Here is a 17942-nt window from a genome sequence, read left to right as displayed (position 1 = left end):
ATCCTCCTGGGGATCTTTCCCACCCCAGGATCAAGCCCATGTCTCTCATGTCTCCTGCACTGGCAGCAGGTTCTTTACCACTAGCACGACCTGGGAAGCCCAGTAAACAGTAAGGCTGAGGAAAACGACAAGACACTGAAACACCTTATTAACTGGACTCATCTCAACTTCATTCTTTTAAAAAAAATTTTTTTAAATAATGTCTGTGGTTTTTGAGAAAGTAGAGGAACCATTTCATTCTATCAGACTGAAAATTCTCACGGCCAAAATGGTACATAGTACAGATCTGTAATGACAGGCTTGAGGCTGTACAAAGGAGCCATGTATAAAACAGATGTTAAAAATCGACTTATGCAGCATTTCGGTAATACCTTATGTAAGGTGAATTAAACAGAGGGATTTTTCAAGTAGTTCAGTGTTTCCTCATATGAAGAAACCTACTTTATAGAAAAACACCACGTAAGGGTAAACAAAGTTGGAAACGGAATACAAAAGGCTATGTTGTTAAAAAGTTTACTAGGCAAATTGTCACTTTTAAAAACACTAGTGAAACTTCAAGCGAAAGGTAAAACTGGTTATATAATCTTTTCAGAAAAAAAAAATTGGCAGTGTTTATAAATATCCTTAACACTTAGCCTAGTAGCTCCTTAAAGAAATAGTTGATTCTGGGTCTGAGACAGGGTAAATAAAGGTTGACCCTGGAAACTCTTACGGTCCCAGATACTACGGAAATGCTCAAAAAAGAATGGGGGCATGTTGAAAGGATGGAAGTCAGATGAAAGGAGTTCCTAATCTCCAAATATAAAACCATTTGAGCAACTAAATGAATTAATTCTTAGAGTACTGGATTATGGCCTATAAAATAAAACAAAATAAAAGAAATATCTTTGTGTTGTTTAATCACTTAGTCATAGCCGACTCTTGTGACTCCATGGACTGCAGACCGCAAGTTTCCTCTGTCCATGGGATTTCCCAGGCAAGAATATTGGAGCAAGTTGCCATTTAAGCAATTAAATAAATAAATAAATGGAGAAAAAGTGACAGCTATTTCTTACAGGAAAAAAATTCTAATTTCCAAATGCAGAAAGAATGAGAGAAATAGCAAGTCACTATTAAGCAAATAAATAAAGTAATAAATAGGTAATACACAGGAAATATTCACTGATGAATGCTAAAATTAGTAGGCAAAAGTTTGAAGAGAAATAAGATATTTGCATAGTCTCAAAGTATCTCCCCAAAGATATTATTACAAAGGGAAATTTTTAACTCTACAGTGGAAAATCCAACCAACACTTCTATCATCAAGGTTAATATCCCTAGTAATAAGACATCATCTATCCCCTGACACGATGCACTGGGAACAGTTCATTTCATTTCAGTGATATTAAACAAAAAAATATGCATGACCTCAGGATAATTAGGAGAACTGCAGACAAGCACAAACTGAGAGATAATCTACCAAAAAAAAAATCTGTATACCTCAAGAGTGTCAAAGTTATGAAAGACAAGGGAAGACAGTACCTCACAAATTGGAGATGATTAGAGAAATGATATCTAAACACAAAATGGAATCCTGGAACAGAAAAAGGATATTAGTGGAAAAACTGGTGATATGCTAATAAATATTTGGTTTAGTTAATAGAATTGTCCCAATGTTAGTTTCCTGGACTTAATAACTGTAGTTATGTAAGGTATTAGCATGGCAACATAGATGAAAGGTATTCAGGAACTCTTTGTACTGTTTCTGCAATTATTCTTTAGGTATAAAATAATCTCAAAGAGCTAAAAAATAGTAAAATGAATGTTTCCTTTTGTATTTATTTTTCTATGCTTTCTAAACTACCCTAAAATATATTAATTTTATAATTAGGAAAAATATATTTTATTATACTTCCAAGATTATATTACTGGCACACATCTTATTACTGTTAAATGAATAAAGTTATTTTATAAGCATTATTGAATCACTGATTGAATGAATTGTGCATATTAGTTATAAAAATCTTCAATATAATTATTTTCAAAGGAAAAAAATTAAGCTAATAACAATAATCACTATTTGTCATTACTCAAAAAAAGTATAACATATTTACAAATATATATACATGGGAACATAATATGAGTGCATAATATTTATACATGCAAATATATATGTATGGGTACACAATTATGTACGTAATATGTACGTAATTCATTTATTCTCACAAGCCCATGAGACAGATGCTATTATTGTTATCATCCCTATTTTATAGATAAGTAAAGGGAGGCTCTGAACCACTAGGCAACTTGCCAATGCTGTCATACCTACAAATTAGAACAGTTAGAACTGTCTGTCTTCAGAGTTTCAGTTCTTGACAGTTGATGTCTACTACTGTTGCTGCCTAATAACCCAAGAGACATTTAAGAAGGACTTTCCTGCACTTAGCTTTGTGAAAGCGGCACAAAAGTATCTAAAGTAGACTCTACTTTTAGGAACCTACACTCTAATTGAGGAAACAAGTTACATGTATGTGTATTTATATATAAGTAAAAATAGTTTTACATACATATAGAAATTGCAAAGTGATACGTAATATGTACTAAATGCTAAACGAGTAAAACAAGCAGTAAGAACTTACTTTTCTAATCCATTATGACTTACTTAAAAAAACATATATGATATACATCAGTGTCTCTTTGGCTGTCTCGTATACAGGGTTATTGTTACCATCTTTCTAAATTCCATATATATGCGTTAGTATATGCATAATACTGGATGCTTGGGGCTGGTGCACTGGGACAACCCAGAGGGATGGTACAGGGCAGGAGTAGGGAGGAGGGTTCAGGATGGGGAACACGTGTATACCTGTGGCGGATGCATGTTGATATATGGCAAAACCAATACAATATTGTAAAGTTAAAAAATAAAATTAAATTAAATTTAAAAAATAAATAAATAAAAGTTAAAATTAAAAACAGCTCTATTTTATTGCAAGATTTTGTCTTCTACCATTCATTCCCACAGGAAAAATAATTCAAAGAATTTTTTTTGTTTGTTTGTTTAGGTAAAGATTCCCAAGCTTCCATATTCATAAGGATCACCTGGAGAGTTCTTTAAATTCTTTGTTTACTGGCACCATCCCTTTGATATTCTAAGCTATAAGTTTGAATAAGGCCCAGAACTTGCATTTTTAATGAGTCCTCCTGATGATTCTGATGCAAGTGGTCTTTGAGTTTAGGGTTTTCAATAATCCTTTTGCTTAGCAGAAAAAAATACCAAAATTTTATATCTACCAGAAGTGCTCTGTGGGATTACATAAAAATCAGATTTTTGGACAGGCATTATACTGTGAAGTTATTTGTTAATAAAACAAAGTGTACAGCATGCACTCAAATTATAATCATATTATATATTAGGTTTATGTCTTGTTGTCTACATTTCTTTTTCATTTTTTAACCATATTCTTGTTTCCGAGCAAATCAAAATGAGTTTGAATAAGCTTATTACCAGAGCAGCTTAAATATCAACAAAAAATCACCATTGTATTTATGCCCACTGTACTTATGAAAGAAGCAGTACAAATATAACAATAATCAAATATGCTTCATAAACAAAGCTATGTTTTACAGTAGTTGTTATATATCTAACTACTTTTTATGGCATTTGCTTTCTGGAATTTGATTAGGTCATCATCTTTGATATCAAACCCTCATGTGTCAAAAAGGGAAAAAAGCCATTAGGAAGCAATAGCAATCTCTAAATAATTTTGGTTTCTCAGGGTAAGCAAGAAGCAGAAGTACAAATAAATACTGGAGGCACTCCAGCAACCTAACACATTCAATATGGAATGAGAAAATTCTTTAAAAACTTGCTTATTAGATTTTTAGAGCACAATTTTCATGATGAATGAGCAAGTTTTGATGCTACTGATAATGTAAGGTCTTTATCATTAAATCAAAACTAAACAGAATCCTTGGCTACAATACATTCTCACTCTATCACACTGAGTCCATATATTAAACTCCATTTAGGCCCCTGAGAAAACCCCTGGAGTTCTGAACTATTTGGAATTGGGTCTAAGCTTAATATAGAAACGTCTGTACAAATGGCACCTCAGGAATTTTTATGTCATCCTTGATACACTGCATAAAAATTCTCACAAGACAAAACTAGGAAACACTGCCACAAGAAATTAAAGATCTAAAAATGTAGAGACAGTTCACATTTGGAAGACTCAATATTGTCAAGATAGCAATTTTCAAATTGATCTACAAATTCAAAGCAATTCCTATTAAGACCCTTGCAGGCTTTTCATAGCAGTCAACAAGCAGGCCCTAAAATTCATATGGAAATGTAAGGTATCTAGAATAGCCAAAACAACTTAGAAAAAGAACAAAAGTGAAATATTTATACCACTTGATTTTAAATATTATTAGAAAGCTTCAATAATCAGACAGTGGTATTAAGGTGAAGATATGCAAAGGAAATGGCAACCCACTCCAGTACTCTTGTCTGGAAAATCCCATGGACAGAGGAGCCTGGTGGGCTACAGTCCATGGGGTCGCAAAGAGTCGGACACGACTGAGCGACTTCACTTGACTTATGCGTGTACATCAACAGAACAGAATCAGAGTCCAAAAAAATAACCTTATTATCGATTTAATTTCAACAAAGCTGCCAAGAAAATTCAGTGGAGAAAGGAGGTGTTTTCAACAAATGATGCGGGGGAAATTAGATATCTTTTTTTTTAAAAAAGCAAAAACAAAAAAATAGCAACTTTTATCTCATACCATACATAAAAATTAACTCAGAATGGGTATTCAAAAAAAAAGTGTTAGTAAAAGTGTGGAAAAACCAAAACTGTAAAATGGCACAATCTCATTGAAAAATAGTCTGGAAATTTCTTTTAACATTAACTATAACCCTACCATATAGTAACAGTATTTTATGAAACTAGACCAACAATGACCCTAAAAATATTAGTAAAACAAAGTGACCTTTAATGGAAAAAGTAGCTTCTCAGAAACTTAGTTGCTTCGATTTTCCTTATGGTAAAGTTTAAAGAGTATCAAGAGAAATTTAGAAAGGTGATTTGAATAAGAAATAACAATTTTACCCAAGTTAAATACTTCTCTTCCTCTCTATATACTTTCTTAACTCAGCTTTGAATATATATTTCAGAAGATCTCTACAAATAGTTTGCTGAAACCATGGCCAACCTCAACATTATATTCACAAAGAGAACAAATTTTATGGTACGGACTGGGTGTGCGTGTATACATGAAGTTATTTTTAATTTTCATGAGTATCTTATTTGCCCTTTCATTGATTTGTATAAATATGAATAATACAAGCATTGTCTAAATCAACCTTCTCCCTGTTAGTGATAATGAGTAAACAATAACTTAATTATTTTGTGATTTTCTTACATAAAATTGACCATTTTGCCATGTACAATTCAGTGGTGTCCAGTACTTTCACAATGTTGTGCAACCATCACCACTAACTACTTCCAGAACACTCCCATCACTCCAAAAGAAACCCCAGAGCTCTTAGTTCTCAGTTCTCTGCTACACCCTAAGCCCTGGAAAACATTAATCCACTTTAGTCTCTAAGAATGTGCCTATTACAGACATTTCAATAAATGGAATCCTGCAATATGTAACCTACAATGCCTTACACTTTATAGCACCTTGTTTCATAGAACTTTGATTTTTGAAGATGTAGATATTAAAGCTCACTTTATAATGGGATTCTGGTTTTTATTTATTTTTCAGTTCAGTTCAGTCACTCAGTCTTGTTCAACTCTTTGTGATCCCATGGACTACAGCACACTAGGCCTCCCTGTCCATCACCAACTCCCAGAGCCTACTCAAACTCATGTCCATTGAGTTGGTGATGCCATTGAACCATCTCATCCTGTCGTCCCCTTCTCCTCCCACCTTCAATCTTTCCCAGCATCAGGGTCTTTTCAAACGAGTCAGCTCTTTGATGCCATCATAGTCATTTTTTGAACGTTGAGTTTTAAGCCAGCTTTTTCACTGTTCTCTTTCACCTTCATCAAGAGGCTCTTTAGTTCCTCTTTGCTTTCTGCCAAAAGGGTGGTGTCATCTGCATATCTGAGGTTACCGCTATTTCTCCCGGCAATCTTGATTCCAGCTTGTGTTTCATTTAGCCTGGCATTTTGTATGATGTACTATGCATAGAAGTTTAATAAGCCGAGTGACAGTACACAGCCTTGATGTACTCCTTTCCCCAGTTTGAACCAGTCTTTTGTTCCATGTCTGGTTCTAACTCACGCTTCTTGACCTAGTACTAATGAATGGTATAATCTAAAAGCCTGCAAGTATTAATTTTATGTTGAAAATACTGCAATCAGATAAAGAAGTGGGATAGTTTATGATGGAGGATTACAAAATATCTGAACCTTCATCTAGAACTCGAATAGTCAAGAGAGCCTGGCAGAAAAATAATCATACCTCCAATGTGTCATTACTTTCTAACCTTAGGATGATGGTTATTTCAGAAGTCTAAACTGGGTATAGACTGCAGTGCATTGTAAGATGCTTCAAGTAAATGGAAACTTGTGGGTGCCATTCTCAACCCATTTTCTATGCAGAGAAAATTCCATTCTTCCTTTCTCATATCTCATAGGATACATGCCACTTGATCATTCGGCTTTTTGTGAAGATACTACTTTCAATCTATATAGTAAACATTAGTTACATCTTACTTATTTTTAGATAAATGTAAATTAAAGTTCTAGTATATCCTTCCTATTTAAAGAATTGTCTAAGATACTCCTTGAGATTTATTGCTCTTATTTAGAAAAAAGGGAATAACTAATATATAATACATTTACTGCTTGAAATAAGATACGTTTTGGTCAGAAAAGGACTGTAGCAATCAATTGGAGACTAGAATTTTAAACTAACTTAATTTACAGATGAAGCTGAAAATCAAAGAGATAAGCACATATATTTAAGGGCAGGCACTTATACTAGTTAATGGCAGAGCTTGGTCTAGAGTTCTCATTTCTTGACTCTCAGTTCATCATTCTTTCCACTGTCCTATTCTAACATAAACAAATGAGTGCTGAATTGAAATGACGATGATAATTAGACAATCTTTGTGAAGTAATAATATTAATAGGTACTGTCTCAGGCTTGTGCTAAGCACAAACATCTCTAGTCTTTATGATTCTCTTGATAGGTTGCTAATTTTATCTAGCCTTGATGGATGAGAAACTGATGCTAAAACAGATTGAATAAGTTACCCAGATTCATATAGCTAAAAACTGAGCTAGGATTTTAAAATATTGCATCTAACTAAAAATTCATTCAATTCTTTTAAATTAAAGCCAATTAAAAATAAACTGCACTCATCTCACATGCTAGTAAAGTAATGCTCAAAATTCTCCAAGCCAGGTTCAGCAGTACATGAACCATGAACTGCCAGATGTTCAAGCTGGTTTTAGAAAAAGCAGAGGAACCAGAGGTCAAATTGACAACATCCACTGGATCATTGAAAAAGCAAGAGAATTCTAGAAAAACATCTACTTCTGCTTTATTCACTATGACAAAGCCTTTGACTGTGTGGATCACAATAAACTGTGGAAAATTCTGAAAGAGATGGGAATACCAGACTGTGTGGATCACAATAAACTGTGGAAAATTCTGAAAGAGATGGGAATACCAGACCACCTGACCTGCCTCTTGAGAAACCTGTATGCAGGTCAGGGAGCAACAGTTAGAACTAGACATGGAACAACAGACTGGTTCAAATAGGAAAAGGAGTATGTCAAGGCTGTATATTGTCACCCTGCTTGTTTAACTTCTCTGCAGAGTACATCATGAGAAACGCTGGGCTGGGGGACGCACAAGCTAGAATCAAGATTGCCGGGAGAAATATCAATAACCTCAGATATGCAGATGATACCACCCTTATGGCAGAAAGTGAAGAGGAACTCAAAAGCCTCTTGATGAAAGTGAAAGTGAAAGAGGAGAGTGAAGAAGTTGGCTTAAAGCTCAACATTCAGAAAACTAAGATCATAGCATCTGAATCCATCACTTCATGGGAAATAGATGGGGAAACAGTGGAAACAGTGTCAGACTTTATTTTTGGGGGCTCCAAAATCACTGCAGATGGTGATCACAGCCATGAAATTAAAAGACGCTTGCTCCTTGGAAGGAAAGTCATGACCAACCTAGACAGCATATTAAAAAGCAGAGATAATACTTTGCCAACAAAGGTCCATCTAGTCAAGGCTATGGTTTTTCCAGTAGTCATGTATGGATGTGACAGTTGGACTATAAAGAAAGCTGAGCACCGAAGAATTGATGCCTTCACATTATGGTAGTGGAGAAGACTCTTCGGAGTCCCTTAGACCGCAAGGAGATCAAATCAGTCAATCCTAAAGCAAATCAACTGTGAATATTCATTGGAAGGACTGATACTGAAGCTAAAGCTCCAATACTTACAGCTGATGCAAAGAACTGACTCATTGGAAAAGACCTTGATGCTGGGAAAGATTGAAGGCAGGAGAAGAAGAGGACAACAGAGGATGAGATGGTTGGATGACATCACCAAGTCGATGAACATTAGTTTGAGCAAGCTCCAGAAGATGGTGAAGGACAGGGAAGCCTGGCAAGCTGCAGTCCATGGGGTCACAAAGAGCTGGACATGACTGAGCGACTGACCAACAACAACTCATTACCTATCTTAGCATCCTATACATATAATTTATTTCTATATTCACTCACCATGAAAGTGAGTCATGAAAGTGAAAATTCTTATAAGAAAATTAATTTCTTATACTGTATTTCTTGCTTCCTATGTATTACCCTGTGTAATGAGTACATTTTCTTTAAGTTCATATAATCTAAATTATAATAAAATAGAAACATCAATATAACTTAGTTAACCTAAGTTGCTCTTTTTGTTACTTTGACATTTAAGTTCCATTTTCCTTAAGATAATAATATAAAATGTTTTCATAGTATTTTTTCACAAATAAAACAATTCAATATACTGGCTCATTTGGAAATCTGGAATTAATATTCTAAATGGTACTAAACTCTACCATCTATGTTATGCTGCTGCTGCTGCTGCTGCTAAGCTGCTTCAGTCGTGTCCAATTCTATGCGACCCCATAGACAGCAGCCCACCAGGTTCCCCCATCCCTGGGATTCTCCAGGCAAGAACACTGGGGTGGGTTGCCATTTCCTTCTCCAATATATGAAAGCGAAAAGTGAAGGTGAAGTTGCTCAGTCGTGTCTGATTCTTCGCGACCGCATGGACTGCAGCCCACCAGGCTCCTCCGTCCATGGGACTTTCCAGGTAAGACTACTGGAGTGGGGTGCCATTGCCTTTTCTGCTATGCTATAGTACATTACCTTTAAAAAAGCAACCTTTATTCTAGTGGCATAACTCAAGGCAGTTTTATAAGTAAGTTTAACTTAAATTAAGTTCCTTTTGGGACATCTGAATTTTCGAAGGGATCTAACATAGACCACTACATATCATCTAAGATTAAAGGTATAAAATAGAAATACTTGTTATAAAAAGATTCACCTAGAAGCCTCCTCTGTAGCCTATAATTTAAAGATTATCCAATTATTTACCCCTAAAACAAATTCAGTGCTGTCAATAGAAAATTGAAAGTGATGTACAATAAACTGGTTCATATTTTATTTGGTTCATACTTTTAAAAGATTAATTCCATCCTCTAAAGTAATACCACCATCATTACTATTACATAGAGTTTCTATATATACTCATATCAAAGAGCTTACAACTATGATTAAATATTGAAGACAAAACAGCAGTTTCTCAAAAAGTTAAATGGAGTCTTATCTCTACTCTAGATTAGCTAGATTGTGAGGTCCATGTGCACAGGGCATTTGTCTGTCTTGCTCATTGCTTTACCCCCACCACCAAGAACATGGTTGGCCAATATTAAGCATTTAATGGGCTTCCCTGGTAACTCAGCTGGTAAAAAAATCCAACTGCAATGCAGGAGACCTGGGTTCCATCCCTGGGTTGGGAAGATCCCCTGGAGGAGGGCATGGCAACCCACTCCAGTATTCTTGCCTGGAGAATCCTCAAGGACAGAGGAGCCTGGTGGGCTACAGTCCATAGGGTCAAAAAGAGTCGGACATGACTGAGCAACTAAGCACAGTACACAGGCATTTAATAAGTTAATGAATCTTCTGAACCTCAGTTTGTTCTATTGCTTCAGAAATAACAGTCAGGTGCTATGAAAACCAGACTCAATTCTGAGCCTATGAGAGTTGAATGTCCTAACCTTAGGGTATCTAGGGCCTACAAACGCAACAATGCCTGGTGCAACAGAAGAAAATAATCTCTGACACTCGCTTGGAAGGACTAAGAGAAAAGGGGACACGGCAGGGCCTCTTTCACACAAAGTCTGAAGATGTACTCTATATATACTAAATTAAAGTAAAAGTTGGAGGCTTAAGAAGAATGTATTCTACCCTTTCACTTAAGTCAGAATTACTATATTCAGGCATTTGCATTCTTATCCATTCTTATTGTTTTTCTCTCTCTCTCTTTCTTCTCTGCCTACCTCTGACTGCTGCTTTCCCATATCTAATCTTGGCTTTTAATGCCTTTCTGCTGCGAAGTTTCCATAGCTCTAACTAAAAACTCCACCTTCCACCTCCATTGTACGGTGTTTGCCAGGGTTCCATTTCCCCACTTTTCCTTCTGAGCAGATAGTCCTGATAAGCCATCTGTCGCAAAAGCCTTAAACCTAGAATTTATCTCATCTGTACTTCCATCAACAATGATAACAGCAGCTTTTACTTAGAACTAAATGCCAGCCATTTCCCATAGATTATTTCATTTGTTAATCACAAAACACAAGAGAAAAGTACCATCACCTTCCCATTTTTCAGTTGATGAAACTAAGACTTAAATCTGTCTTCCAAAATTATATAGCATGTAAGTAGCAGTGCTGGAACTTGTAAGACTGTGTTTTAAAATACTATGTCATACTGCCTCTCACATAATTATTTGCAAAGTCATCTGATTAATTTTCTAAAACAGAGCCCCAAACTATCTCTTCCTTTTTCTTCCAAGTATAAAAACTCCAGCCCAGCGTCCAACTATTATAGGTCTGGTTAATAATATATTTTTTTTAAAAAGCTTTATTTTCTGAACTAGATTTAAAAGACCTATGTTGTAGTTCTGGTTTCATCACTAATATGACCTTAAACATGTGTTTCAAACTACCTGTGTCTTCATTCCTTATATGTAAAATTAAGACAGTAAAATCTGCTTTACTCAACATGATTATTTGAGGCAGAGAGGTCATAAAAGCAATTGAAGAGGTTGAAAATACTATACAGATATAAAAGTAGGCCAATAATTCAACAAGATTTCTAGCCTCTCATGCTTATTTTCCTTATAATGAACTGCTAAGATGATTCTCTCTTGCTATTAACTTTTGTAACAATTTTGTGCTGGGCATAATCCACATGAAATGCACTTTCACTTACTGCAGACCTTTTCTAGTTAAACTTGTATTTTCTCTACTCTTTTAAGTCACAAACTGTTTGTCCATCTAGCCCAATAATGTCATCATCTTCTAAATTTTTCCAGTTAATCCTCATTTGGTCCTAAACCCTTTAAATATTTCCCACCTGGGACAATTCATATACCACATCAAACTGACTTCAGCCTGCTTTTCTAGGACAACTTCCAAACCCTTTTCCCACTTAAAAAAAAAAAAAAAAGGTTCTTCCCCTATATCTTAATCTTCCTTAAAACTCCATTCCCCAATTCCTGTGTTTAGTTCCTCTCTCTCATACAGGGTACAATTATTCTCTGACATTCTTGATACCCTTTATTCTGAATATCCACAGAATCCTAATTTATGTATCTATTCAAGTTTGGAAATACAGATAAGCCTTTTAGTCTCATTTTTGTAAAATAACTCCACTTTGATCTGTAAAGAAATATCTCTATTTTAAGCAGGCAGGCTAATTGGCAAGCTTTCCTTTTTCCCCCTCTTTGACATTCCCCTGCCTTATATCTAGGCTCCATTCTTAGTGGTGACCCCTGCATTATTCTCATCTCCCAGCTCTCTCCCTGCCCAAGACTGGTGTCCTGAGGAGAACTGGGCATGCTCAGTAACCACAGCCAATTCCGGGATGCAAACTGGAATCTTTTGCAGATTTTGAGCCCAGCAGGAGAGGTAAGGCCCTAAATATACAGTGGCCCAGAATTTACTCACTCCCCCTGGGGAATTATTTGATTGAAAGATGTGTTCAAAGACTAGGAATGGGCTCAGAAATGGACAGCTTGCTACCAGTCACAAGTCTGCAAGGTGGGTCACCAACCTGAGTAACAGAGAGCTGAGAACAGCCCCTCGGCCTGGTTTGGTGCAGGGAGGAGATTTCTGCTGCCCTGAGCCGTGATAGCGCTGATAGATGGCTGGAAGCTAGCGCGTGGCATCTCTGTTGCCTCAAGAAAATAGTACTGTTGTTTTTATTTTCTTTTTTTTCCTTTGAACACAGCAACATCAGCTGCTCTAGACTGAGAAAGGATATTGCCTGAAGAACTACAAAGTCTGTGAGCCAGCCAAAGATTGTGGAGAGGAGAGGCAAATCAACTGCTCACCCAGGAATCAGATCCAGGGAGGCAGCCTGTGACCTAGAGATAAACAGGCGATTTCTAAATGACAGTTCAGGGACATTTCAGATATTCAAAACTGAATCGTGTGCCTGACCCTCAAAATGCATACCTTCTTTGTATGTGAACCATGACACATTTCCCTTTGAGAGAAACTGACAGCACGCACGCACACACGCACACACACACACATACACGATCCTTCTGTTTTCCTTTTCCCTCTTTTCTGCAGAGACTAAATCTCTAGAGCTATAACAGCAGCAGATTCCCTCACCTCACTGGCAGAGGGATGAGGCATGGGGAGGAAATTTATCACAGAAGAAAAATGATTAAATGAGGGCTTCTTTGCAGGGGCTAGACTGCACAGCCTAACAGACAGACAGGCAGTAACAGACAGGGAAAGAGATACACAGCTGCCCCTGCTGCTAAACCTAGCCATCTCTTCAAACAGCAGCAAACATGAGACATTTCATCACCGTCGTGCATCCATGTTGAGAAGGGGGAAAAAAAATCATGTGCTTCGTATTATGCATTTCAGTCACCCAAGATGGGAGGAGACCCCTGTCCATATGTCGTGGGAGCTATCCACCACCCCAAAAGTACACTCGCTGAACCTAGCCTGCAAACCGCTTGCCTGACAGGTTTTGCTGCAAACGCTGTTAATCTACGTGACAGCAGGTTATCTCTTACCGTAGGCAGCAGCGGCTCCATTTGGGCTCCCTGGTCTTTAATCTCCATGTTCTGTAACGCCTCTGGAATAAGCACCTTTCTCTGCAGTGTCTTCAGTGTCTTACACTCAGCCCGGCACTCGCTCTGCTTAGTATTCGGATCAGGTAGCTCTGAAGCAGGAGGCAATTGCACACTCCAACTCACCAGAGTCACATGGCTCCTACTCACTCGGGCTGCTAGCCAGGTTTTGCACTGAATGCCTTGGATTCCTGGGCCGGTAAGAAAGATTTCCCCAGCCCAGTATCACTGCCCACACCTGGCTACTGGCATAAAGTACAGTCTGCAATGCTGCAAGTCTGATGGACATTAAGACACTCACATAAGACGCTAACTTCTTATATAGACTAGTCCACGGTGGACTCCAATCAGTTCAGCCAGATTTTGACACTTTGAACCAATTCACTGTATTCCCAGAAACCGACAGGAGACAAAATTCAAACAAGATGATGCTAATAAGGTACTTGGTATCCTGCTCTGAATACCTGGGGTCACTAAAAACAGGTAAGATGACATCAAAATTGATCTCTTAGTGAAACTACATTATGCACTAACAAAAAAATTCAGCATTTTAGGTCATTGCTGACTTAAGAAGAATTTGGCAGACAAATACTTGCAATATTTTAATTGTGAAAACCTTAGATATCACACATTGTTACAAATAAAGTATCTTTCTATTATTTCCCAACAAAAATAACAGGGAAAGAATGCATTCTTGAGTAACTAATAATTATCAAAGATTATAATTGTATAATATTGAGAAGTATAGGACAAAATACAATTATTGGAGGACAACTGCTCTACAGTATTGTGTTAGCCTCTGCCACACATCAGCACGAATCAGCTGCAGGTATACACATGTCCCCTCCCAGCTGAACCCCCTCCCATCTCCCTCCCTGTGTATTTTTGTATCATTTCTCCGAGAGGAAACTAAAGAACTTTAAAAAGAATTAATCTAAACCAAAGTAGCCCAAGAACAATCCCTTTTGCTTTACAAGTCTCAGTGAAAGAGGGGTGGGGGATTCTCCAACTAATACATGGAAGAAAAAAAAAGTTCAAGAAGCTCTTCTGTAGGAAAAGCTGTTGATACTGTTTTTTGAGTGACGATACATATTTCCTAAAGTAATGAAATCATATATCAGTGGACCCCAGATTGAGTAGGAGGTTACAAATGAAGAAAGGTTAAAAGATAATGACAAAATTATTAAGATAGTTTGTTTTAAGTAAGAAAAATTTCACCAGATTTTAAAAACTCTTCATCAGAAGGACTGAATAGTAATTATTTCCTGCAACACACAAAAATTTTCCACAATGCTCATCATAGGTGGAATTATACATATCTATTTTCCTTGTTAATGCAATTTTTATAATATAAACTCCTATTATTTTATGATAAGAAAATATTTTAGGTCACCGCCGGGGAGCGTCGCCAAACGCTCCGACGTCCCGCCCCCTTCGTCCCGGCAGCGGGTCGGAAGAGTGTTTCTTAAAAAAAAAAAAAAAAAAAAGAAAATATTTTATTCTTAAGCCATAATGATTAATATATTTGAGTAGCAACTTTGTGTACAGCACATGGAGATGAAACCAAGGATTTAAATAATAAGATGTCTGATTAAGAATTTGCTAATCTAGGGCTAAACTAGATTTTCTTTTTTTTTTTTTAATTTTTTGTTTTGTACTGGGGTATAGCCGATTAACAATGTTGTGATAGTTTCAGGTGAACAGTGAAGGGACTCAGCCGTTATATATATGTATCCATTCTCTCCTAAACTTCCCTCCCATCCAGGCTGCCACAAAATATTGGGCAGAGTTCAACAGCAATTCCTTGTTGGTTATCCATTTAAAATATAGTAGTGTGTAAATGTCCACGCAAACTCCCTAACTATACCTTCCCCCATCCTTTCCTCTAGTAACCATAAGTTCTGAACTTGACTTTCTACCATGAACTGAAAATAAAAGCTCTATTCTTACTCAAATGACCATAACAAATAATCACACACAACTGACTAGAAGAAAAATAACTTCTATTTAGAACAATTATTTCTATATCATTAAGAAACCCTAAGTCACCCAGTTTATATTTCTTAAAAACAGAATTTAAATATAACTAGGAAAAAGTCTGAACTCTTTTATTCCAAGAGTCAAAAAATAAAACAGTATTTTAAGTTACTTTTAATTACTATTTTCCTATAATAATGTGTATTATTAAACCATATAGATATTTTGCTGAAACAATCATTTCTTAAGTGCTTACGTATGCTAGAGCTACTATTTCTACCAGTATAAGACTTACTCAGAATTTTGACAGCAGATGTTAGACTTCTAAAAACCAAAAAAGCCCATGTATCTAAAGGTCTCTGATCCAAGAGGTTGAATGCTAGCCTAGCAAAAACAAAGTGGAGAAAGATAAAGTAATCCTCATTTAATCTACTATCTTTGTCTTCAACTTCAGGCTTTAAAATTAAGGTTCATAACCTGACAGAATATATCCGGATATTAAACAAATTCCAGTGAATGAGGTAAGTATTGATAACTTCTGGGAATAAGATCATCACTAGGTAGCAGAATTTTTACCGGCAAAACCATTCAATTTTTTTTTAATATAAATTTATTTATTTTAATTGGAGGCTAATTACTTTACAATATTGTAGTGGTTTTGCCATACATTGACATGAATCCACCACGGGTGTACACGTGCTCCCTATCCTGAACCCCCCACCCACCTCCCTCCCCATACCATCCCTCTGGGTCATCCCAGTGCACCAGCCCCGAGCACCCTGTATTATGCATCAAACCTGGACTGGTGATTCATTTCACATGTGATAATTTACATGTTTCAATGCCATTCTCCCAAATCATCCCACCCTCGCCCTCTCCCACAGAGTCCAAAAGACTGTTCTATACATCTGTGTCTCTTTTGCTGTCTCGCATACAGGGTTATCGTTACCATCTTTCTAAATTCCATATATGTGTTAGTATACTGTATTGGTGTTTTTCTTTCTGGCATACTTCACTCTGTATAATAGGCTCCAGTTTCATCCACCTCATTAGAACTGACTCAAATGTATTCTTTTTAATGGCTGAGTAATAGTCCATTGTGTATATGCACCACAGCTTTCTTATCCATTCATCTGCTGATGGACATCTAGGTTGCCCCCATGTCCTGGCTATTATAAATAGTACTGCGATGAACATTGATGTACAAGTAACCCCTGCAGCTCAATCCCAGAAAAATAAATGACCCAATCAAAAAATGGGCCAAAGAACTAAACAGACATTTCGCCAAAGACGACACAGATGGCTAACAAACACATGAAAAGATGCTCAACATCATTCATTATCAGAGAAATGCAAATCAAAGCCACAATGAGGTACCATTTCACGCCAGTCAGAATGGCTGCTATCCAAAAGTCTACAAGCAATAAATGCTGGAGAGGGTGTGGAAAAAAGGGAACCCTCTTACACTGTTGGTGGGAATGCAAACTAGTACAGCCACTATGGAGAACAGTGTGGAGATTCCTTAAAAAACTGGAAATAGAACTGTCACACAACCCAGCAATCCCACTGCTGGGCATACACACTGAGGAAAACCATCCAATTTAACAGATAGTCTGTGGCCATTCACCCTGAATGCACCTGAACTCTTCTGATCTCAGAAGCTAAGCAGGATCAGGCCTGGTTAGTATTTGGATGGTAGTAACAGATAGGCTCTTAGAGATCAACTTCTCCATTAATTTTCAAACTCAGGAGGTAAAGTGAACAGAAGGCAGGGAAGAGGAAATCCAAATTGCATGAGCTGCTTTTTTTCAACTACATAATATCTGCGGGAATACTCCCAGGTAACTCATGCTTTTTCAAGTCCAGAGTTCTTTACACTATAGTCAAGTTTCCTTGGATCTTGGATTGTTAAAAATGCATTCCTATTTAGTCTGTTCTCATTTAGAAATCCAATAAGATTTTATTAGAACATTTTGACACTTTCAAACACCACATTAAATACTGCGAGACTGAATTTGTCCAACAAACTGAGTGCTTCAGACACTCTACTGGAATGAGACAATAGTCAGATTTCATTCAGTCAGTCCTACTATGTGCAAGGCGCTGTGCTACCGAAGCTATTTTATCATACCCAGCAATATTAAAGTGGAATTTTCCTCTCTGATGAATGAAATAAAGCAGTGATCGGCCACAAGCCAACCATACAAACAGAGAGGAATTACAGAAAGCACTAAACACAAGAGCCACCTTCCTCTCCAGCTGCTCACGTTGTGGCCAGCAGGAAAGGAACACAACCTCCACGGTGTGCTTCCTTCCTTGATCTGTCCTGCATCATGGGACTCTTGCTGACCTCAATTTTTTATTAATCCCCCAAGTATACAAGTCAGCATGCACCCAATATCCTTTCAGTTCCTACCTCCTTTTGCTATTTTAAGCCCTGGGGGTTAAGATATGCACATTAATGCAATGTTTATCTTAGAAAAGAAGCCATCTAATAGTATTTGTATTTGAAGAAGACACTGGATTTTAAAAAGTACTGCCAACACTAGTCTTTCAAGAGAATACCTTTTCAGTTCTGGTA

General features: G+C 36.9%; 1 protein-coding gene across 2 annotated transcripts in view; it reads right to left on the bottom strand.

The window, feature by feature from the left end:
• The window catches only part of SLC4A10 (solute carrier family 4 member 10), a 343004-nt gene extending 329410 nt beyond the window's left edge, over positions 1 to 13594 (bottom strand). The window contains exon 1 of one of the 2 annotated variants that reach the window (XM_086369819.1): positions 13328 to 13594. In XM_086369819.1, coding sequence (XP_086225945.1) covers positions 13328 to 13375 — 48 coding nt within the window. In that variant the 5' untranslated portion in view covers positions 13376 to 13594. The remainder of the gene's footprint in view (positions 1 to 13327) is intronic. The other variant, XM_086369812.1, reaches the window with a different exon arrangement.
• Between the last annotated feature and the right edge of the window lie 4348 nt (positions 13595 to 17942).

This window comes from Bos grunniens, chromosome 2, assembly GCF_055505025.1.
Source record: "Bos grunniens cultivar Pamir isolate PY7600 chromosome 2, Bosgru_T2T1.0, whole genome shotgun sequence".
Lineage (NCBI taxonomy): Eukaryota > Metazoa > Chordata > Mammalia > Artiodactyla > Bovidae > Bos > Bos grunniens.
This window is presented reverse-complemented; position numbering and strand designations above follow the sequence as displayed.